The 23,806-nt window shown below is 42.4% G+C and overlaps 2 protein-coding genes across 23 annotated transcripts in view; one reads left to right on the plus strand and one right to left on the minus strand.

Annotated features, from left to right (window-relative positions):
• Positions 1 to 21,381, plus strand: PCBP2 (poly(rC) binding protein 2). Of its 19 annotated transcripts, none has more exons than XM_042992411.1 (15): positions 1 to 89; positions 2,466 to 2,607; positions 3,168 to 3,191; positions 3,283 to 3,315; positions 3,688 to 3,804; positions 5,317 to 5,448; positions 6,455 to 6,583; positions 7,589 to 7,675; positions 9,518 to 9,610; positions 10,736 to 10,777; positions 12,036 to 12,108; positions 12,612 to 12,650; positions 13,594 to 13,649; positions 14,554 to 14,723; positions 20,987 to 21,381. In XM_042992411.1, exons 2-15 carry the CDS (start codon positions 2,539 to 2,541, stop codon positions 21,021 to 21,023), a joined length of 1,101 nt encoding a protein of 366 aa, XP_042848345.1. In that variant the 5' UTR covers positions 1 to 89; positions 2,466 to 2,538; the 3' UTR covers positions 21,024 to 21,381. The 19 variants fall into 19 exon arrangements, with proteins under 19 accessions (XP_042848345.1, XP_042848346.1, XP_042848347.1 ...); XM_042992412.1 differs by having other exon boundaries at positions 13,597 to 13,649; XM_042992413.1 differs by having other exon boundaries at positions 7,601 to 7,675.
• MAP3K12 (mitogen-activated protein kinase kinase kinase 12) overlaps positions 18,411 to 23,806 on the minus strand; it is an 18,865-nt gene continuing 13,469 nt past the window's right edge. For 3 of the 4 annotated variants that reach the window (XM_042992397.1, XM_042992398.1, XM_042992399.1), the window contains exons 12-14: positions 23,690 to 23,760; positions 23,325 to 23,598; positions 21,475 to 22,900 (exon numbers count right to left, since the gene is read on the minus strand). In XM_042992397.1, the coding sequence (XP_042848331.1) occupies positions 22,802 to 22,900; positions 23,325 to 23,598; positions 23,690 to 23,760 (444 nt within the window). In that variant the 3' untranslated portion in view covers positions 21,475 to 22,801. Of the gene's footprint in view, positions 18,496 to 21,474; positions 22,901 to 23,324; positions 23,599 to 23,689; positions 23,761 to 23,806 lie in introns of those variants that run through there. The other variant, XR_006219964.1, reaches the window with a different exon arrangement.

Below are 23,806 nucleotides of genomic sequence, written 5' to 3' on the forward strand. Positions count from 1 at the left end.
CCGCCCGCCCCTATTGTTCCGCCCCCGGCCTCCCGCCCTTCCCCTTCCCGCCCGCTCCCCTTTTCCCCTCAGTCGCCTCGCGCCTGCAGGTAAGCTTCAAAATTCTCCCTCCGCCCCCGGCTATAGCTTTCTTTCCACTCTTGCCATCTTTCTCTGCGGGCTCCGGTCCTCGTCACGAGCCCCGGCCTCGCGTAGTACCGCGTGAGCGCCTACCCCCTCAGTCTGCCTGGCCGGCCATTCACGCGAGGCCCTGGCTCAGACGCGGCCTAGTAGGCCTCGCGCAAGGCCTACCCCCCTCCCCCCGCCTTTTCCCGGTGGCGGCTGCGCAGGAGTCAAGGAGGGCGCGCGCGCGGTAGGGGGGGCGGCGGTGGATTTGTTGGTTGAAGGGGGTTGGGGGAGGCGATGGCCGGCTTGCTGGCCGGGCGGGTGAGCGCGGCTCCCCGCGGGGGTCAGGCGCTGGCGCAGCCACACGAGGAGGCGCTACTAGCCCGGCCCCTCCCCCTGGATCGCAGCGCCCCCCCCCGACCGAACCGTTTATTTTTTTTCCCTTCTCTCTTTTCTAGTGGAGGGATGGGGGGGGGGGGGCATTTTTTAATTGGAAAATGCTTGGATGACCGAGGGGAGGGGGGCTGCGGAGTTAAAGAAAGGGTAAACGGGCTCCCAGTTACCGAGTTATTCAGGACGTTTTCTCGGGGTAACGAATTTTGAAATTACAAAATGCCTGCCGGTATAGACCCAGGCCGAGCTATTTATAGGAGAAGGGGTAATGGACTGCAGGATTAACAGCTGGATTTCTGGGATTGGGTACATTTATGTTAACCTAGGCGGGAGAGGAATGACAGGGATTCTTGGATGTTTGGAGTTAGAAATGCACGTCTGTGCCTTAATCAAGAAATGGCTTTCTAATAGGTTTTTCAGTGTTCCTGCTCTTTTGAACTTGTGTTACTGTGGTATTTGAAAGTGATTCCAGTTACATTTGAGTGGGGATAAAGAGTTAAACTGCCAGTTTTTTTTTTTTTTTTTTTTTTTTTTAGCCATAGCTTATTAAAAAGTCATTCTTAAAGACGTAACAGTCTCCCTCGCCCCCCCAGCACTGTTGTTTTTCCCTGAGTGAAAAGTGTTGAATTCTGGGATTTTGCCAACAATTCTATTTTGACAATGGGGGAATGAGGTGCCTTGGGGATGCAAAGTCTGTCTTTTAAAATAATCATATTTTGGAGGTAACCACAAGGCAGTTTGCCATATACAGAATGATTTGGCAGCAACTTAAACATTTTAAGTGTTTAGGGGATGGGCTTTGTGTTGGAACAAAGTTAAAACAGTGGCTGGTTTGTGAAGGGGGAAACTTAGCTGAAGGAGAGATCATTGATGTTGACTTTTGAAGGGATGGTTGCTAAAAATGTCACTGGTGAAATTTATCAACTTTGGAGAACCTTTTTAAAGCTAATGCTATTAGGTCCTAAGGAGGTATCATAGGAAAAGGTATATTCACAAATTCTCTTTCTATGTTTGGTTAGTTATTCCAAGACAGAAATGTTAGGAATATTGTTTCAGATGATGGGTGGGGAAAGAGCTTTCTCTGTAGGAAAGGTTTATTCCTGCTGTTGCTTAAGACAACTATACAATAAATATTTAGCAGTAGTTTTATTTTCATTGTTTTCTTTGGAAGAAAATTTAAGATTTAATAGATTTGAATAAAGGTGGAGTGGTAACAAAGATTAATACGCAGAAGCAAGGCAGATTTTCAAATATGAGTGATTATCAAGTTGGGTCAGGAGAGGGGATGGGAGAAAGGACTCAGGATGTACTTAATGTATTGAGCCTTTTCCCAAAGGGGAATATGGAATCCCAGCCTTCATAGAGGCTTTTCAGATAGTGCCATTTTCAGTGAGGTTGTTGATTTAAATCTTATTAAAATTATTTGGTGTCATCTATCAACATTTGAAATTGTAATGTGAGCTACCTCTAAATTTTTTTTTTATCTAGAAATTGCTGCAAGTAAGAAAACTTAATGTGTCCTTTCTTGCTCTCAACCTGAGCGTGCTACTTAACAGGGAAGCAAAAGGTCATCTGTCTGTCTGTAGTTGATTAGTTTGAGGTCTGGCCTCATGATTTCCAGGTGTTTCTGTATCCTGTCGAATCTTATTCTGTTGAAGGACAACTGGTGCACGTTCCGCAGTTCCTTTGCAACCATTGAGGATTGAAGGAATCTTCCTCCTCCTCAGAGTCAGCGGAAACCTTACCATTAAGGACAGCAGACTGAAGAGTCTCTTTCTGTACTCTATCAGAACCTGAGCTGTAAATGGTTGTCATTAGTGCAGTTGTGCTGGGTGTATACAAGCTTCCCGATGGATAGGCTGTCATATAAGGAAGAGTCAAAAAACATTTGTAACAGTGAAAATGACTTTGGGAACTATTTCTCCTATTGTTTTCCCCTTCTGATTTTGGTCATGTTTGCATTTCAGTTTTTGGCTTCACCCCCACCAGTGACCAAAGACTTGACCACTCAAAGTCCAGCTCCCCAGAACACTGCTCGACATGGACACCGGTGTGATTGAAGGTGGATTAAATGTCACTCTCACCATCCGGCTACTTATGCATGGAAAGGTATGCACCAGCTTGGGAAATTGGGTCATAGTAACTGCTCGGGGAGAGGCCAGGAAGAGAGGGCATGCATCTTGGAGCTCATCAGATTAGCACTGTGGGGCATCTGGCTTTAGCAGTCTTCTCTATCAGAGTAGATGAGAGTGTAGTGGGAAAATGGACAGACTTTAGTAGGAAGCTCCACTGAGCAGGAAAGGCTTAACTAGAGGATGGAGCCAAAGACTCTCATACCTGGATAATAAGATTTTCCTCATCGAGATTGGTGTAGCTTGTGATAAATAGATAACCTCTGCCAAGACAATTTTGGGAAACTATACAGATTTGGTACTTCAAAAAATAAGTTATGTTAAACACAGAATAGTATTTGATTATTTCTGAATCATTATTCCTTCAGTATTCTTTGGTACCTTCAGTTATGTTTTGAACAAAGAAGAGAGTAAGCCTCCCTACTTCTCTTCCTAATAAATCTGAGTTTTTCCATTGTTTTGGACAGTTAAAAATTCCTTTTTATGATATGAACACTTGAGTTTCCTCTTATTTGACGCTAGTTTTCTCCATTGCAGGAAGTTGGCAGTATCATCGGAAAGGTAAGACTGTTTCACTTCAACTCTAATTACTATTTAGTTAGTCTTGGTTGAAACAGCAGTTGGAGCTCATTCTTGACTTTTCCTCTTACAGAAAGGAGAATCAGTTAAGAAGATGCGTGAGGAGGTGAGTTATAGGGGGCTGGGATGGGGGGCTAGTTTAAGGGTTGTTAAAAGCCCTTAAAGGCAAAATTTTTATTTAATGAGCAATTAGAAGGAATCAATAGGAGAATCTGGTGTTTTTCTGGCCTGGTTATTTGTAATCACATAATATGCTGGGAAATGTAGTTCCAGTAAGCCTCAATTCATTCAAGCTTTAAGGCAGCTTCTGTAGTGTTGAGGGCAAACATGAGCGATGTTTGAAATCCGAAATTGGCTTGTGTTAAGATCATGCATATAGGTAGCTTCCTTGGTCATCTTATTTGGGAGGGGCTGTGTAATCTGTATATGCTCAGACCTTTTTGTCTGTTAACCTCTTGGCTTTGTTTTTTTAATCCAGAGTGGTGCACGTATCAACATCTCAGAAGGGAATTGTCCTGAGAGAATTATCACTTTGGCTGGACCCACTAATGCCATCTTCAAAGCCTTTGCTATGATCATTGACAAACTGGAAGAGGTTCGTTTTCACTCATTCCCCCCCTGAATCTTCATTTTAAAGAGCTTCTAGATAGCTCAGTGATTTTTCTAAGAGCTTTCTCAATTGAAGGCCAGACTGGATCATAAATCTGTAAATGGGTCCTTTACAAACCTCCTCTTCAGTGTTCCCAAAATTTAACCGTAAGTCAGTTGAATCATTAAAAGGACTAGCTTGACTATTACTGAGGACTCAATGTAAAAAAAAAAAAAAAAAAGTGTGAAAACCCATTTTTTATTTTTATCTTTTGACCAGTAGTTTTGAAGGTATGATGGTACTGCATTGATAAACTTCATGTCCTCTAATTTATAGTTGAATGAACTTAAATAAATGTGCTTTTGTTAGGTGCCCTGATGAACACTAATACATGCCATAAATAACATATCTTTCAACCTTGGGTGCAGTTGGGATTTTTAAGAAATTCAGTCTGATAACTTTGTGTCAGAGCTATACTTGGAGGAAGAGAATATGTTTTATAGGTTTTCAGAAGAAAAATATCAATGCCAGAAGTTTTTTGGCAGAAGGAAGTTTTGTTTTTGTTTCTTTTGTTCACCAAGATCCCTCAACCTTCAGATACTCTACAACCATTGCCCTAGGTCTTCAGCCTCCTCCCCCTCTTCAGTAATGGCTGCTAATCATGCATTTGACACCACAGGCAGAGGAGAGCTATTGGCTGCTGCTTGGTTGGTGGTTGGATACTTAATGGTGCCTGAAATTTTATCCTGGCCAAGATCAGAAATGTTATCTTTTGACCTGCAAGGCTCTGCTAATCCAGAGCTTGAAGCTTAAAAAACATTCAGAAAATTTATTCGTACTTTACATGTCCTTGATTTTAGGGGCTTATGTTTAAGCACTTTTCAGGTCTAGCTACTACATAGAGATTAGGCTGAGAAGTGATGTTTAAACTACTTAATCTTCAGAGGGCTAAATTTAACTAGGTTAAAACCATGACTTTTTGGAAGTAGCATATTATGGGAAAGACAGTGGGCTTTGGAGCCAATACAGTCCTTTAATTTCAAATCTACAGCTTTTTAGATGTGATTGGGACGAGTACTTGGCCTCAGTTTCATTGTTTATATAATGGTGATTTTACCAAGAAATTAAAACAAATAGAAACACTTGCTTAATCTTTCTAATTTTCTAAGAGAACAGAATTGGTTATTTGAATTTGGGGTTGCATTGTTTCATCTGAATGTTTTAATTTTGACTTTGATTGTTTCCCTTTACAGTCAATTCTGATTTCCAAAACAAACAGTCACTTTTCTTCCTCCATGAAAGAAACTGTATTTAGGGATAATCAGAGGAAGTTTGTAGGTGTTTTTATCTTTAAGGAAATAGTTGTTTTGGGGGTGGAGGGGGTAATATTTGAACTTTTGTTGATGGTAGATCATGACTGAAACGTCCCTTAAAAGGTTAAATGGTTCTTTTATAGCAGTTGTAGGTCCCAGGGATCTGCTTAAACTTAGATTCTTGTGTTCTCATTTCTTTTTGAAGGACATCAGCAGCTCTATGACCAATAGCACAGCTGCCAGTAGACCCCCAGTAACCCTGAGGCTGGTGGTCCCTGCTAGTCAGTGTGGCTCTCTCATTGGGAAAGGTGGTTGCAAGATCAAGGAAATACGAGAGGTTGGTGACTTTTGTGGTCTTGAAAATGTTTATTCTAAATGTGGCTTTCTCTGTTAATAGCTCTTAGTATGGCTTGGAAAAGTTAACGTTTGCAATGAAGGTTGTTATTAAAGTAGTAGTCCTAGACGATTGTGATTTAATTGTGTATTGGGAAGAAAAGTATTACACAGTTGACACGTGTATATAAATAATGTGTAGGATGGTTTTTGTTTTTGTTTTTTGGTTTTGTTTTTACAATTCATATATCTTAACAGTAAGACAGAAGGTTAACCAGAATTTCTGTTGCATATGATCTGTTTCTATTTTTCATTTGGCAATTTTTCCATGAGACTATATGCTTTTTTTGTGTGTCTGAAGAAATTAGAGTTTGATATGGAATGACAGCAAATATTTTCCTTGGCCAAACACCTAAATAGCAAGGGGAAAACAGGAAAGTATATTAGGATGTAGTTGTAATCCTGCTCCCTTTTAGGCTGGAATTTACATTGAATTACGGAAGCTTTTAATAGTATCTGGGAGTTACTAAATTGGATATTGGAATGAAATTTGAATGGCTTCTAAAGGAGTTTTTGGGATCATATTGTGCATGCCAGAAGAGCAGGGATTTTGGTTTTGTTTGATGTATTCCAAGCAACCTGGAATGGTGCCTGGTGCATAGAAGGGGCGTTATATAAATATTTGTTTAATAAAAGAATGAAAAGTGGGTGATATTTGTGGGGACTTTGATGGCTTACGAAGCTGTCATTAGCTGAAAGAAAACTATCTAGTAGGACCTTTTTCTTGAGAGCAGCTTAAATTTAGGCTGTTACTGACTTCCAGAGGCTAATTTATTTATAACTGTGATTAAACAGTCCTATCTGGAATAAGGGAAGAGTGGGAAGGGAGGATAAAAAGGGTAAAATAGGAAATGGGATAAGTATCGCTGCTGTAGAATTACTGCTTGGGGAATTGGAAGAGCATGAATCGTTTTTCTCTGATTTTTAAAAATTTTCTTTCTACCCCAAAGAGTACAGGGGCTCAGGTCCAGGTGGCAGGGGATATGCTCCCCAACTCAACTGAGCGGGCCATCACTATTGCTGGCATTCCGCAATCCATCATTGAGTGTGTGAAACAGATCTGCGTGGTCATGTTGGAGGTAAGCCCTCAGGCTCATGCTGAGAATCGGGGGAGGGTGATTGTAGGGAGACAGACTGATCTATATTTAGTAAGACTAGAATTAGGTGAAGCTGTTAGAAGCCTCCAGTGGGGGTGGGGAAGAGGTTCCGTGAGTTCATATTTTCCTCCCCCCCCCCCCCCTTCTTATAGTCTGAGCAAAAATAGAAACTGTTAAGCAGCCCTGATCTTTTGGTTTACAGCAATTCTAGCAGGGTTGGTAGGGGAAGATTCACTACTTGGTCTGAGTGGACAAAATATGTAACTGGGTTCCAGAGAAACTGAGTTAAGTTGCCTTTTGGATTACAGTATTTTGGCTATGTGCAACTTTGACGTATTCTTCAAATTAATTTCCATGTTTTAAGGCAGGATTATATTCAAAATCTTTCTATATGAAAAAAAACTTACCTGTGATGGTGTTTATGAATAATTTGTGAGGTCCTGGTAGTATATGCTATCCAGTTAAAACAAGAATAGCAAAATTAAGGGAAAATAAAACATTTAGAACTGCCATTGAGATGTTCCTATATTCGTGAGAAAAGGATTTTCCAGTAGAATTTAGGAAAATGTTGATCGAGCCTTTGAACTACTTACCGTGTGTATTTCTCTAGGCATAATATTTGGGTACTTTATTTCATTTCCTGTTTAGGCCAAAATGTAAGATCCTAAATTACCAACTTCATATATACACATAGAGGTTTGTCATGTTCATTAGTTTTATTTGAAAACATGGAAATAATGCGTAAATTATTACAGGGGAATCTGCCTTGATGAGAATTAGTGTGAGCTGTGTAGTCCACGGACCCATCTTACTGCTTTAAAGGCAAATAACTGCAGATGATTTGAGATTAGATCTAGCCAGAGACAACGTTGGTAGGTGAGGGGATGGAAATTAATACAGTTTTTAATATAACTGACCTGTGTGAGCTTAAGCCACACAGCTGAAGCAGCTTTGAAACCTTATCTCTTTTTGTTTTTTTCCCCTCTGACTCTCTCCCAGTCCCCCCCGAAGGGCGTGACCATCCCGTACCGGCCCAAGCCGTCCAGTTCTCCAGTCATCTTTGCAGGTGGTCAGGTAAGAAAATTCTTATTGGTGGGCTACAATGAACAAGGATTATATTTGAAATGTAAACTTTGCCAGCAGCACACCAGGCCACTCTGCATGCTTGCTGAAACCTATACTCTGGCCATAGTTTGACCTGCTTTTAGTTTTATTTTTTGTACTGGAGAAAGCTCTGAATGCCAAGCTCTTAATTTTTAGCAGGCAATGGGAGTTTTGTAGGCACTCGGAAGAGGTAATTTACTTGGTAATTTAAGGTGGGTTGGGTTAGAAGAAAGGGTTAAATTGCCTTGGTGTCACTACTTCTTTCCCTTCCCCCCCCACCCCATCCATGCTTTTTAATGTGTGGGGTGTTCTTTAGAGGTCTGAATAAAAGTAGCAAAGAATTGGACCTCTGAAGGAGATTCTGGATGGTGGTCTCAAAATTGGGGGGTTCCTAAACTTGAGTGTCCTACAAACTTCCCCTCCCCCCCCACCTCACCTCCCCTACTCCTACCCCTTCACTCCCAAACTCCAGTGTGTTGTTCCCCCAGACTCTTAACCTCATAAGCTGGTTTGAACCCACATGGCATAACTGAAACCAGCCCGGGGTAAGGGTTCAGTGTGCAAGAATAGAAGGGGGAGAGCATGTTGGGCTGTGGTGCTATGACCTTTGGTGTTAGAGTAAGAACACCAAAGCACCCCCTTGGCCTCTTTCTACTTCACCCACCTAAACTCTTGATCTTTGGCATATGGTTTATTCTGAAGTTAGATTTTTATGACAAGAGCACGGGTTAGACCCATGGTAGTTTTATGCTTTGTTGTTAGTATTTGAGGAGTAGGTAGGTCAGTTTTTTAAATGTTGGGGTTCAGGTTGAAATAGTGACCTTCATTTTGGTGGCTGCCTAAGCAAGCAAGTACATTGTTCAAAATGCCTTTTCCCAATGAGGGGCTGGCCTGTTACAAGCACACTTAATTAGTTCCATCTTGTGTTTGAATTGGGGGAAGCCTAAACGAAGTCCATCCCATTCACATTCTATTTTGAGTTGGCATAAAACTGAACAAGAATTTGGGGACTTAGTTTGTCATGTGCTTCTGGGAGCTTTCACAAGAAATTAATCACGTCACAGTATTACCTTGAGACAGTTTAGTACCTTGCTTTATAGAAACTGGATTGGTCAAAGGGTTCCGACAGTCTGGATAGGCAGGATAAACAAAGGCCCAGAGTCAGTATAGTATAGCAAGGAGGCTTAGCCTTAGGAGTTTTCCCTTCTCCCCAGGAACTCCATGTTCCTGCTCTTCTGGATTCTTCCACTCCCATTTGGGATTGTAAAGAGTCCCATGCTGCATAGCAGCAATTCTCTATAATTCTTCATTTCCCTTTCCTTTCCTCCTCTTTCCACCTCCCCCTTCTTACCTCTTTGCTTCCCCCCACCCTCCCCCACCCTTTATTCAGTTGACCACCCTCTAAAGGCTTGCAGCTTCTTTCATGAGTGGCCCTTATTATTCCCACGGGCCTTTTTAAATGGACCCATTTATGCAACGTCCACAGATGGACCTGTATCTTTTGTTCCTTTGTGACAAAAGTGGGCTCTATAGGGGTTCAACTTAATCCCACAGTGACCAGTAGCTGGCATCAGCTCTGTTGCCCCACCCCTTCATTCTTACTGAAAATAGCCCAATTGTGCAGTGTGATACCTGCCACAAGGTAACTTTTTTTTTTTAAATTCACTGATTGCAGCTCGTTTCAAATTGTGTCGTGAGCTCCTTTTTAAAGGAAAAGAAAAAATTAAACAACTTTTTTTGTGTGAATTTCATGCTGGTGACAAGGTGCCGGATTGACAGCCCTGGAGACTGAAATCCTCTATTTATCCACAGGACAGGTACAGCACAGGCAGCGACAGTGCGAGCTTTCCCCACACCACCCCGTCCATGTGCCTCAACCCTGACCTGGAGGGACCACCTCTAGAGGTGAGAGGGGATGTTCAGTCTCCAAGGCTCACTCAATCCTTCCGCCTCAGCCGAGACTGCCAACACGCGGGGGGCCAGTGGCGCTGGTGATTTTTGTGCTGTGGACACCACCTGTCCACGGGGACCTGGACTGACCCCCCCCACCTCATTTCACACAGGCCGCGTAGCCCACCAGATGGTAACACCAACTCTTTTTTTTCTTTTTTTTTCTTTTTTTCCTTTTTTTTTTTCCTTTTTTTTTTTTTTTTCCTTTTTTTGTTGTTCAACCCTTCTTCCCCATCTCCCACTCTTCCTATCCCATTTTCACCTTCCCACCCCCCACCTGGGTGCACTTTTGGGGGTACTGGCCACTGTGATGTGAAAAGCTTCACATCCTGTTAACCAGCCACTCCTTCCCCTCCCTTCCTGTTCCTCCTTGTCCCCCACCCCATTGCCCTGAAGACCCAGCTCCCTTTTCGGAGGTTATGGTGTGGGGGGAGGAGGGTGTAGTGGGAGCTGCAAGTGCCTTTTATGGAGTGGGAGGTGGGAGAAGGTGCAGGATTTAGAACACAGTGATTTATTTTATTTATTTGTGTTCCTGTGATCAGCTCCCTAGTGTTAGGGATTAAACTAGCTTCTAGTGCACTTAAGGTCTTTAGGCAGATGTAGAAAAAAATTAGATAGGGAAAGGGAAGTGTTATAGAACATGCTGTATAGGTTTATGCAGATACAAACATTCATGTCACCATGATTGGCATAAGGGTTGGGGTGGTTGAGGGAAGAGACCATTTTCCTCCTAGGCTGTCTTGTACAGAGGGAGAAAGGGGGCTTGGTCAATCGAGGCATTCCTTAATCCACTTCCCACCTTTTCATTAAGAAACAAATGTGTATTTTGCCTTTGATTGCAGGGAACTTGGCTCCCTTCATAGGCCTCCTGGAATAAGTCATCATATTTAGGTTTCAAAGAAAGCCAACTCAGGTCTGACTGTATTTGTGAGATACCATCTACTGCCTCAATCTGTGGCCTCCCCCATCTTTAGTTCAACTCTGGCTTCCTGGCTAGTTGAAATCTGTCTCCCCCTCTCCCTCTGGGTGGCTGTCCCTGATTGGTTTTTTTTAATAGGAACTGTTTTCCTCCTTTTGTAGGCCTATACCATTCAAGGACAGTATGCCATTCCACAGCCAGATGTAAGTTTTGTTTTCACTTCTTGTTTTGAAAAGTTCCCTTTCCCATCCAAAATTGTCTCACTCTTTCTTCCACATAGGCAGAAGTGAGTTGGGTCTTAAGCATATGGAGTATTGTTTTCCTCACAAGGTGAACCCCATCTTTTGGCCCTTAAATAATCTGTAATTAGGGCATAGTAGCACCTTGTTTGCCTTCTGATAATATAATCACTGGAAATTATAATCCAGCAAATTATTAGATTCTATTTTATCCTGTTTTCCAGATTACTGTGTCTAAAAAAGAAATGTTCTGTGGTGTATTATCATTTGTTATTCCAGGGCACAGTCTAAATTGACAGTGGACTGACTGCATCTCTTCATGGAGTCCTTTCTGTGGGGGAGGAGTGGGAGGTTGGGTTTGCCCTTGGGTACTGTACTCCTCAATTTGAGGTGACAATTTAAAAAGCATGTGGAGGGGTGGAAAAGGGGCTTATTTACACAGGGAAGAATAAGAAGCTGAATATTTGGGAATTCAACTCCATAAAACCTTTCTTGCCACTAAAAACTCCTACTTAAAAGTGCTGGTGTTCAGATTTCCTTTAAGGGCATTTTCTTTCTGCACTTTTCTCTATCATTACTAACCCTTTCAGGTGCTGAGCATTAGACTTGGGAACTTGGGTTTGGTTCTTGGTTAGTGTTTGGCCCAAGAGAGAAAGTAGCCTTGAGGAGGGATTGTTGTAGAACTGCCAGGGTAGTGTATATATAGGTGAAGAAGAAACGCTGTAGAAATCTTTTGGTGAGGGGGTGCTGAGTCCAGTTTGGTTTCATCTTAATCTTTCTCCTCCTTGCAGTCTCCCTGCCCCCTCATCTCCTTCCCTCCTCCTGATAATGACAGAATCCTGCATGGTGTGTTTCCCTAGCACCACTGCACAGTTTGTTTACCTAGCCTGTCTGTGCTTGTCCCTGGGGCAACTGTTGCAATGGCTGCAAACACCTTCATTAAGTAGCCCACAAGGGGATGGTTGTTGGGCAGGTGCTGCTGCTTTTCTTTCACACACCCAAAATGCATTCATTCTCTTTACTGTGCCCTTTCTATTTCTAACCCTTACCTTCATATTTTGCCCCATCCCCAGGATTGTGGTATAAGCCCCATCCTATGTTGTAGTTTGAGTAGTAGAGTCAACTTTGGGGATCAGGAGCTCTGCATTTTCAAATTTGAATGTGCGTGAGCCCTGGCTCTCTTACTCTTCTAATGCCAACCTCTCCTGTTTCCTCCCTGCAGTTGACCAAGCTGCACCAGTTGGCAATGCAACAGTCTCATTTTCCCATGACGCATGGCAACACCGGATTCAGTGGTATGGATACCTCAGTGTTTATTTCTGTAAGGTGTAGTGCAAGACAGAGGCCAGCCCCAAGGTCTCAGTTTGACATCTGTTTAAAACATACTTCATTACCCAGCATCCTGCTGGTTTAAACTTGCCTGTCTTCTATCGCTAAACTGAAAGAGGTAATGTGTTTGTTAACTTGGTTTTCATTTGGGGTGAGTTATTCTAATAAAAAATAAAATAAAAAAAGGCCCTGGAAGGTTTGGGGTGAGGTCTGGGGATGCTTGTCAGGCAAAGGGTAGGCTGATATTTCTTCTAACCCATCCTCACTGCTGCCCCTTTGATCTGATTGGCACCCCCTTTCTCTCCACCAGCTATTCACAGATCTGGGTAGAGAATCCATTTGTGCCAAATTGTGTAGTTGTTTTTGTTTTGTTTTGTTTTTGGGGTTTTTTTTTTTCTGTATAAGGAATAACTTGTCCGATAGGGTTAGGATGAGACCACCAAACTCATTTTCACTTGTATCTTAACAGGCATTGAATCCAGCTCTCCAGAGGTGAAAGGCTATTGGGGTAATGATTAAAAAAAAAAATCTGTAGTATTCTACTGTTATATTAATAAACTGGTGGGAGTCTTGTTTCACTGCCCATGACATACCAGCAACATGCACATGGCAGAAAGGAGCTGAGAGAGCAAAGGGGTGGGCCTGGTGCCCCTGAGGGTCCCTTGATGGATCTGGCCAACCCCCTTCTAAAAATGTTGAGTTTAGCAGCCACAGCTGAGAGCAAGACTAGCTTTGAGAGTTAGCCAGCTGACCTGGTTGGGTCCAGATGTCAGTATTATTGATGGGTATGAGTGTTTGCTAATGGGATTTTTTTCTTTTTCTTTGGAAAACAAAATAAAAACCAGAACAAATTACTGAGCAATTGAGCAAAAGACAGGGAATAAATCTGGAGAAATAAACTGTCCTCACCTGGCTGCCATTTCATTCTCTCTGACCTTCAAGTGTAGGTTAGGATTGGGGGAGGTGTTAATCTGATACAGGTATATTTAAAGCAACTCTGCATGTGTGCCAAAAGCCCATGGTACCCAGTAACAGGCATGATATTGGCACTGGTGCTAGTGAGCATCAGGTGAGATAAAATTGGAACACAACAGCAGCAGGAAATCCTAAGCAGAAAAGGGGAGCAGTGCAGAAGGACTTGGTTAGATTTTGGTCCTTTTTGAGTATACTACATTCCCTTGCCCCTTGCTTCCATCCCCTTATATGCTAATAGGCTGGGCTTTGCAGGAAATGGCATGAAATCAGCTCTTCTGAGTGTACAGAGGAACCTTTCCAGCATTATTTCTGTACCCTTTCCCCCTCTTTCCTCTTTGGAGGCTTCCAAGTTAGTGATGAATCCCAACAGCCAATGCTGGGTTTCCAGTTTGTTTCCTTCTGTTAGGTTAATGTGCAAATCAGTGGGGGGTTTGTATGCTTTGCATTGAACTTCCTTGCTCTCTTCTGTCTTTTAGCAGGTTTGGATGCATCTGCTCAGACTACTTCTCATGAACTCACCATTCCAAATGATGTAAGTATAGTTAATAGGGTTTCATGGGATAAAAAAGAGTGTTGATGCAGTGTCATGCCACTTACAAGACCTAGGGAAGAAAATGGGTTTTTTAAAAAAGATCCCAAATTAAAAATTTTAAAGTATGTAGAATCTGAATAAAAACTGATGGAGAAAATTGATAACACTATTGTGTTGAGGTTTCGTGGGGCAGAAAGAACCTTTTTGTTTCAGATAGAATATCCCATCGGCCTTGGCTTCTTGTATAATCTGAAGCCTTATACTTAAAGCAGCAGTTGAATGTTCTGTGTTGTCCAGCATAATAGTCACTAACCACATGTGGCTATTTAAATTGTGAGAATAATAAAATAATTACCTCAGTTTCTCAGTCTCACTATCTACATTAAATGTGTTTAGTATCATGTTATTAGTGTACAGTATCAGACAGTATGAATGGAGACCCAAGTTTTTACTTTTTTCTGAAGGAAAAGCATTCGAAATTAGCCAGAATTCTTACCGGTGTATTAAAATGGTAATCATAGCAGGATGAGTTTGGCATCTTTGTTGCCAAAAACCAGAGACCTTTATTGTCCCTTGCCATGATAAACTGGTTTGTTACGATGTTGCCTGTTTTATTTTGTCTAGTTAGTACCCTGAGGAAAAAAGCTGATGTTACTAGGAGTCAGTCAGCTGAGAGTTGGCTCTGACCTGTTAGTGGTCAGACAAAACAATAGGGCACAAGTTGAGATGCAGTCTATAACTCAAGTTTTTAAATCAGGAGTGAGTAGAGTGTGTAGAATGCAGATAGTAGTTTCTGTTCCCATTATCATGGACTGGAGCTATAAAAGGCTGGAGGGGTAGGATGGAATTCTTGGACCTAGCCATGCAATTCTTAATTTGGTGTGCCTTGTTTTTTTTCCTTAAGTTGATTGGCTGCATAATCGGGCGCCAAGGCGCCAAAATCAATGAGATCCGTCAGATGTCTGGGGCGCAGATCAAAATTGCGAACCCAGTGGAAGGATCTACTGATAGGCAGGTTACCATCACTGGATCTGCTGCCAGCATTAGCCTGGCTCAATATCTAATCAATGTCAGGTAAGGGTTCCCTCCCTGCCTTTTTTGTCTTGTTGGTGGCAACACAAGTAATGTGTGTTTTGGGGAAAGCTACAATGTATTACTAAATGTGGGAGTATTTGGGGGATGGGAGTGGGGATGGGTGGAGATGGCAATAAAGTTTAAGTCTAGCCCTACCTTAATCCATTTTTAGTGTAGCAGAGAAAGTAACCAGATTGTAATAAAATTGTATGGGGGAGGGGGACAGAAGGCTTGCATTTGACTTGCTGTTTTTAGGAGTGGAAAGAGTATGACTTCACTAGCAGAATAGTGCTCTGACCAGAGCACCTATAGTGACTTAAAACCAAATGTAGGTCTTTTGCTGTATGTATCATAGACCAATATTTCTTTCATTGATTGGGTTTAGTCTCCAAAACGCCCTAATTGATACAAGAAAAATGTGTGACAGCAAGGTAGTTTCTGGGAAGCAACCATTACCACTTATTCTGAAAACATCCATTTTTCTCAAATTGCAAATGTGTTCCATTGTTCACAGCTTGTGGGAAAGGGGAGGCATAGGTTTGGGAATATTTCAGAAATGTCTAGTATGTTTTCTTTCTTTCTTTTCTTTTTTTTTTTTTTCTCCCACCATCTCATACCTTAATGACTTCTGAGGTTTCATTTTTCTTTACCAAACCGAGCTGATGTTACCACACAAGATAGTTGTAGCAGGACCATTCCAGTGGGCATTCTACAAGGCATTTATATTTCTTGCTTTCTCAGCACAAGTGCTTAAGTCATGTTTTTAATTGCTTACTAACATTCTAAGCCAGTTAGCCATTGCCCAAGGGGCTTAGCCATCCTTTTTCTGTAGATTTTTGTCTAGTTGTCATTTACCTCTGTTAAAACTATTCAGTCTTTGTTGCACATAAAAGGTGTTAAGAGTTCAGGGGAAAGGAATTCATACAAATGAAATCCATATTACATTTATAGTCACTGGCTTTGTATTTATTCCATTGTCTTTTATCTCCTGGTTAAGAATTTATCAATTCCCCAGTGGTTTTGACTTTTGCCTGAAGCCTTTTAATGTCTTGAGGTACTTACTAGTATTTATGTAGAAAAATACTTTTTTGTGTCTAGATCTGCTTTCTTCTACCAAGCACATCAGATTCTTAACATTTCAGTGTGAAATGGTGGTAAACTTTCTGCATAGGCTGTTTGGAAAGGTTTGTTGTCTTGTTTCTAATTGGGGTATGGGGAGGAGTTAAGTGGCGAGAATCATGTTCTTGGAAGCTGGAGATGGCTTTCTTCTGCTTGGGTAGGCTTGCTCTGAATATTGTCAGGTAGTGCTTAAATGGAAGCGGTTTGTTTGACTCCTGTACCTGGGTCAGTGTCTACATTGGAAGGAACCAGAACTTCACCAGAGTTTCCTGATTCAGTCACTCTTCTCAGGATCATCCTTATTTTATTGAATGGCTGGTTATTTAGAGTCATCCTATTTAATGAAACTGTCCAAACTGAATTTGTGTTACAACTTTTTAAAGCTTCATTTAACACCGAAGCAAAGACTACATGCACAAAGCATACTCTTCACTTCCCCATCTTGGCCCAGTTTGAATACAAAAAGCAAACTAGTTTTACTACCAGGCAAGAAAGATTTCTCTGCTTTCAGTAATGGAGTCTGAGTGTTTCTGCTCTTATTCTGTCAGTCTGAGTCCTTTCTTTATCCCCTGCTTTATGGATTGTAAGGGTCTCTGGACTTCGGTAAACAAAATGGAATCTTAAGAGGAGGGTCCCTGCCCTTAAAGAGTTAAACTTGTGGGGCAGGTTGTCCAGACAGTTCTCAGCAGATACTGCAGTTCTGCTTTAGAAACATGCAGGCATTTGGGAGCTGCCAGGTCATTACTATTATTTAGAGTTTATTTTAAGAATAGAGGCGTATTTTTATATTTTTAAATGAGGTTTTCAGCAGTGCAGAAGTATGTTCCAGTTCTGTAAGGTCTCTATTAGAAGTATGATCAGTCAAAAACAAAAGGCTTTTTTTCTCACCCCCTCCTCCTACCAGAAATGAAGCTTTCCTAGTTCTTATCTATACTTCTGTTCTCAGCATTTTTCTTTGAAAATGCTACATTCTTTAAAGTTTTGAAATTAGTGACCTACTTTGGTTTCTTGTCCTTTCCCATCGTGATATATTGGTTAGTTTGCTGTGGAGATGGAAGCAAACTTCAGTGCTAGGGGGAAAATTTTCTAATTCTGTATAATAACATTCCACAGCTTCACAAGTGATTGGTGGGTGAGAGACATTTGTTCTTTGTTTGGAGATTGATACAAGTATTCTTTCATTTTCTACTTTGAAATCCTTTGACTCCTGAGTTGGATTCATGTGTCAGATACACGGAAGTGTGCTCTGTGTGATTTCTTTTCTCAGTCTGTCAGCTTTTCCTTCACCATAGCAGTTTTAAATAGCATCGTGGAATGGAATTTGGCAAAGTATACATTTTTAGAGGGTGGGACACAGACTTAAAGAAAGGTAGCTTATCACAAGTTGGTATTAGGTCTTCCTAATGTGCAACCAGAGGCACTTAACTGATAACAAGCAGTTTTTGTCCTGTACTTTTTCCCTTTTGTGGTCTTCCCTTCCACCCACCCTTTTTTTTTTGTTCCTTTTTTTCCTCTGTTACAGTTTAGAAAACGCTAAACCCTCCTCCCAGGCAGCCTCCGTCACGATCCCTGATCACCTCAGCATCAACCTCTCTCAACCCTCCACCCCTTCTTCTTCTTCTTCCTCCTCCACCACCACCCCCTCGCTCGCCACAGCGGGGACCTCCGACGCACCCTCCAGCCTCCCCAACCCTCTTCCGACCGCCCCTTGTGTCTCCAGTCTGCTTGGCATGAAACCCATCCCTCTCCTGGCTCTAAATGTTGTGTCTGCTGCTAAGGGTACCGGGGCTTCAGCTACCACCACCACCACCTCTGCCGTGCCATGTGTAACTAACAAACTGAAAGGCGAGAAACAGAGATTCTCCCCCTACTGATTGAATATCTTGAGGCACCCCCTCAAGTATTCCTTGGTTTATTTTGTTTTTCTTTGTTAACATTGGTGAGAACCAAACAATTGTGAGCTTGTGACCGTTTCCTTTTTACTATTTTGGGAATAACAGGGTGGGGGTGGGGGCAATGGTAACCTGGGGTTAGGTTTAGGCCATTTCATCGGAGTGCCTGTTTCAGAGTCTGACTTGTTGAATTCTTTATCTAGAGCCACAGTTCTTGCTCTTCTTTTTCATTCTGTTACTTTTTTGTAGCTTTATTCTGCATTGCAATATAACAATGTGTTAGGCTCTGTGTTAATGAATAAAAGCTTCTCCGTTAACTTTTTTTTTTTAATTATTTAATGGTTATCAGCAGGCCTTCTTGGCCAGATTTGTGTTTCTAGCTGTAATAAAGTTGCCACAGTAAGAACTTTAGTTGATTGTGTGCTGTGAAGGGTAAAGGGGTGGGGAGCTTGTGACCTGTGGCTACTCAATTTAGGGATTGTATAAAACTGACTCGGGCTTGTTTGTATCCCTGGTTAATTTAGTTGTCGTCCTTTGTCATTCCCCACAAAAGGAGATGGGCCTGCAGCAGATTAAATCCTGAGGGTCTTCCATAATTGCCATTAAGATTCTTTAGTGAGAACAGTTTCTCTGACTTCTAAAATCCCTTACCTTGCCAATAGCAGGTAACAAGGGTGTCCATCCCAGGCTTGTTTCCTCTGGTTAGTGGTTACTTTGAGGATCTTTTACAGAACATACATATAAAGAAGTTACTTCTTTACCTAGAATGAGGAGGCAAGTTGGGAAAAGTCCAATAAAGTTTGCTGGCTTTTGTCTGCGTTCCTCTGAATGAGAATTAACCCCTCTTCCTCTGACACTGGGTAGATCTTGAACAAGCAACTGTAACATCACCCAGAATTTGACAGGATTCTCCAGTCATCCTAAACCAACCCTGATTAAGTCCCTTTACCCTTCCTTCTATTCCCTGCCCACCCTTCTGTCTCCCACCAGCCCTGTCATGAATTGAGAATTCTAAACTGGGAACCTTTAAGGTCAGCTATAACTCACCAATCCACTCCCTTATCAGATTAAAAAAAAAAAAGCCTTGGAGAATTTAAGTTCACAGATCACATGAGTGACTAGTTGGCAGTAACAACTTCACTTTCCCTCAAGTGTACTTTTAATCTCCCCGAAGCCTTATTTTCCTTATCCCAAGGACCACAGTTCTGCCTCCACAAAAGACCAGAAATGCTGTAGGTGTGATGGCAGAAGGCCTCTGATAGTCTTCAATTCAACCTGAATGTAAACGGTTCTTCGCAAGGCATTAGAGAACTAGTGTAGAAATTCCTGCCATCTGCCCCCGCCCCGCCCCGCCCAGCACACACACACACACATCCCATTTGGTTTACAGTGTTAAAAAAAAAACTAATTGCTTGTAAGTGTTGCAATGTATTATCTCATGCCATTGTGGTCCCTCAATCCCAGGTTGGCCCTATGAATTAGTAACTTGTCCCAAGTCTGCATAAACGACTAGAGGAGCAACCTGTCCAGGTAGTTTTTCTTGTTAGTTGCTGGCTGCTCCTTTATCATATGGTCCAGCTTTCCCTTCATAAGCTCTTTCTGTAGTTACAACTTAATTTTGCTGGTACCATCCCCCCCCCCTCCCCCCGCCCCAAGAGACCTGGTTTTTATTTTATCTAGTTCTTGATTAGAAGGCCTCTTTACCTAATGAGTATTCCCTAAAGGAGGATTGTGGGGAAGGAAGCAGAGGTTTAAGGTGTCGACTGCCACCACCAAAGGTACTTGATGTTCAATTTTTAAAAACTTTTCGGCTCCTCCATGTGGTCCTTCTATCGTAGTGTCCTTAGTGTGATTACGGTTGGGTTTTTCCCTTCTTGCCCCTTCTATACCTCCTGCCTCAATCAATGCTTAGGGTGTGTATAAATTCTGGATAGTTCTTTGAGTTCTTTTTGGTGCTAGAGTGTCATCACCTTCTTGCATGAACTTGATTTCTTTGGGTCCTAGATCTAAACTGTTTCCAGCAGCTCCTTTCCTAAAACTTCACTCCTCACTAAACTCTTTCGTTCAGGGCTTACAGTTTATGTTGCCCTAGGTCCTCCTATTTTGATGTTGGCAAGAATCAGCCCCCTTAAAGAACTATTCCCCTTTATGCTGAGGTAGAAATACAATTTCAGATATAAAATTAAATACAGTTTGTAGTTGACCTGTTTCCTGGATCTTGGGTGTCCTCATCACCCCCGTCCCCCCTTCGGACCAGCCTTTGGCTTTACATTGTTGTGGAAGGGATGGAGATGACAAAATACCATTCATTTTCTTTTGACTAGATACCACAAATAGGTTATGACAGTTAAAGATTTTTATGAACTAAATTTAGGAATTGAAACTGTTACACATATAGTTCTGTTCAAAGTGGGAGCTAAGACTTGCTGACTGTGCAGTAATCAGTGAAGCAGACTAAATGCTTACTTTTCCATCAGAGCCCAAAATTGGGTTCCAGGACCTCAAATGATATTTTTGAGACAGAAGGCATCGTAGCTGGGTATGTTTGGATGGAGAATTTAGCTTAAGGAAACAACAGGTTTTCGGAGCTTCTAGAATGAACTAGGGAGTTGTTGAAACATGTTGGCTTCTGCTTTTTTTAAGTCCTGAAAACTATGGGTTGGGTATAATTCTTGACCCATACTTAAACTATACTTGCTGTTCTTTTAACATCTCCTAGCGTTTAGGATTTTCTTAATAGGAATAACCTTCACAGTGCTAGAAAAACCCCAGGACTGAAGCCTTTTTTGATGTTTCAACATTAGCCTCATGAAGCTACTTTCAGATAAATGTTTCCTAAGCTGCTTTCTATCAGTAGCTTGGGAGGAGCTAAAATAAGCTCAGTAAAGAAAGAAAAGTTGCTTCTGTGTATTGTGACCCTGTAAGAGGAGGTTTTAGTGTGTGGCATATTTTTGGAAAGCATTTAACATCTCCCACAAATATTCCAAAGAGCATCATTAGAAGAACACCCACAGTTGGTAACAGAGTCTGTTTCCTTCTGTTCTGAGGTAATTTGGCTCAGGAAGCTTGGATTGCAGGGGTTACAGGATCCTGGTACCAAGTACCAATCCAACAAATCTTTAAACGTCTCCCTTGATATTGAAACACTATGTACTCCTTCACATCTCACCAACTAGGCTAACCGTTCTTGGAGGTGAGGTGCAGCTGGGCATTCAGAAAACTAATTTGAGTTGTTTATTTTTTGTGTTACAGGCTTTCCTCGGAGACGGGTGGCATGGGGAGCAGCTAGAACAATGCAGATTCATCCATAATCCCTTTCTGCTGTTCACCACCACCCATGATCCATCTGTGTAGTTTCTGAACAGTCAGCGATTCCAGGTTTTAAATAGTTTGTAAATTTTCAGTTTCTACACACTTTATCATCCACTCGTGATTTTTTAATTAAAGCGTTTTAATTCCTTTCTCTGTTCAGCTGTTAATGCTGAGATCCATATTTAGTTTTATAAGCTTCTCCCCTCCCCCCTTTTTTTGGCTCATGAATTTTTTTTTTCTGTTTGTCATGGAAATGTAAGAGTGGAATATTAATACATTTCAGTTTAGTTCTGTAATGTCAGGAATTTTTCAAAAAAATTAAAAGATGGACTGGAGCTTTTTCTTTGTGAATAGAAACTGGATGCCACAGTGATTCATGTGGGTTTTATTCCTGTTGTCTTGCCGTTCTCTTTGCACCTCTTATGCCTCAAAGGACAAGGACCCTGCTTGGGTTTTGAATAGAAGGCTTTATTCCAGTTAAGATGTTTTCTTCTGTTTTACCACTCCATCTTTTTTTTTGTAGCCCTTGATCCAGTGTTCCCTTGAGCCTTCATTGCAAAGTGACCTAATAGCTGTTGCAAGCTGGTTGTGTGCCCTTTGTCCGGAAGTTTGGGGGTTACATTTTCCTAGGACTTGTCTGCAGAGAGTAGGCAAGCACTTCCACTGGATGGGCGGTGGGGTGGGGAAGGAAGGATGCACATGCATACTTCGGAAGCAGTTGGATGCATGTCTGACTGGGATTCAGGTGGCTGGGCATGTCTGTCCTGTCGGCCAAGCTAAAAGACCAGTTTTCCTGTTTTGAATAACTATTCATTTACAGTTCTCTTCATAAAAATGGGTGTTGTAACGTTTTCTGTCCTTTTACTAAAGTCCTTTAGAAAGATGTACCTGTTCCCATTTTTGCAGATAATTTTAGAAGGTTGGAACTTTAAGTGATGTTCATTTAGTAAAAAAAAAAAAAAAAAAAAAAAACCACATAAAAGGAGGGAATAACTTGTAACTTGTCCAGAGTCCTCAGATAATGTATGAAGCCTAAGGCTCCTACTTGACCATGTGTACTACCCCATACATTCATCAAAAAAACCCTCAACAGCTGGGCCTGCATGGAGTGGTTATATTTTAAGATTTTTCACAGGGGTTACAATATGACAGTCCCCACCCCAATCAGGCACCAGGATAAAAGCAGGGACTTAAAACAACATCCCATTTCTTCAGCCTGAGCCATCACATGCTTTCACAATCTCCTAAACTCCCCCTAGGCCCTAAGCCAGGGCTTGGGCAGAGAAATGGAGGGACAAAGAAATTAGTTACATTGCCACCTGAGAAACCTCCGAGGGGAGGACCCAGCCTTAGCCTCCCTCCTCCCAAGTGCAAAACGTGTAAACAGAGTAAACGGGGGGGAAAAAAAAAGTGCAGTCTAAGTGGCTCCCTTTCCTCCTCCCCAGGGTCAGGGGGGAAAGAGTATAGAGGAACATAAGAGGCAAGTCTGGCTTTTCTATTGCCTTACCGCTTGCTGAACATAATGGGGTGAAGCAGGAAGGGGCCAGTTTGCCCACACCCACAGCTCTAGGGTAGTGCTTGTCCTTCACTTCCACAGCTGCCAGTATCCCTAGAGTTTCAGGTGAATTGGTCAGGGGTCAGACTCCCTTGAGCCTGACTTAAGGCTGGGACAGCCCCATCTTTCTCTGTTGATTATGTGGCGCTTATATATTATTTATATAAATATTTCTCTATGTACAGGAATAAGAGTGGCTTTCATGGAGGGAGAGAGGCTGGAGGCTGCAAGGTTTCACCACTGTTGGAGTTGTCCAGTTCAGTGCTGTCACAGTCTGAGTCCTCAGAATTGGGAGGGCCCTGTGAAGAGTAGAAATGCAGTGAAGTGAGGCTCAGCATCTCTTGGCATTACAAAGAAAATAGATTCCTTCAAGATCCTTCACTGATGTTTCTGTAACAGCCAGCAGTTCAGACTTCACTGCTTCAGATCTTTGCTCAGGCCATTACCAAGGCACCAGACTCCTGGTTTCAGGATTGCTCTTGGCTGCAATTTATACATACAAGCAACGCTGCTAACCTACTAACCATACTATGTGCTCTATCCTAGGGCCTCTCAAATTCTACCATGTGGATGTTTGCTCTTTGATAGGGAGGGAACTGGGCTCAGCTGCTGAGTGACTTGGAGGCTAAATACCTAGCTTTCTGGCCTCTGCTCCTGTTTACCCAGTAGATCCCAAATGACTAAGCATCTGCCCCTTAATACCTAGCTGTTTCTGTGACTTACCTGCTCCCCTCTGGGTAGGTCCTGGTGTGGGATGGATGAGGAGCTGGGTTCGGGGCCAGGAACCACCTCTGAAGCAGGTGGGTCCAGTGGGATTTCTGAGCCCTGGGAACACATGTCATCAGACCGCTCATCCGGCCGCTCATCCGTGTTGGTACTGCCAACTTCAGGTGTGCCACTGGGGGAAGGCTCACTGGCTGTGCCCTCCTCCCCATCAGATGGATTCTCTGAGCTGAAGGTGGATAGTGACTGGCGCATGTTCAGACCCTGAGGCCACCTGTATGTTGGGGAGGCAGGGGCTACAGTGAGCATGCCTTGCAGCCCAAGAAGCAAGACCGTGTCACTGCCTCCTGTACTGTGTCGCTCACCTTTGGCTCGATGTCAGCTCTACCTCACTGTCCACTTCTCCTTCCTCTTCCTCTGATGAGATGCCACGTTTCTACAGGAGAGATGAGGGGACTGTGGTCAAAAGATGAGGTCAGCAA

Source organism: Panthera tigris, chromosome B4, assembly GCF_018350195.1.
Source record: "Panthera tigris isolate Pti1 chromosome B4, P.tigris_Pti1_mat1.1, whole genome shotgun sequence".
In the NCBI taxonomy this organism is placed as follows: domain Eukaryota; kingdom Metazoa; phylum Chordata; class Mammalia; order Carnivora; family Felidae; genus Panthera; species Panthera tigris.

What these genes read in the sequence shown, in the direction of transcription:
- PCBP2 (XM_042992402.1), top strand. Translation starts at nt 2,539, where the DNA reads ATGGACACCGGTGTGATTGAAGGTGGATTAAATGTCACTCTCACCATC. An exon ending in AGATCAAGGAAATACGAGAG is followed by an intron (nt 5,449 to 6,454) that starts GTTGGTGACTTT and finishes TCTACCCCAAAG; the next exon opens with AGTACAGGGGCTCAGGTCCA. An exon ending in CAATATCTAATCAATGTCAG is followed by an intron (nt 14,724 to 17,364) that starts GTAAGGGTTCCC and finishes CCTCTGTTACAG; the next exon opens with TTTAGAAAACGCTAAACCCT.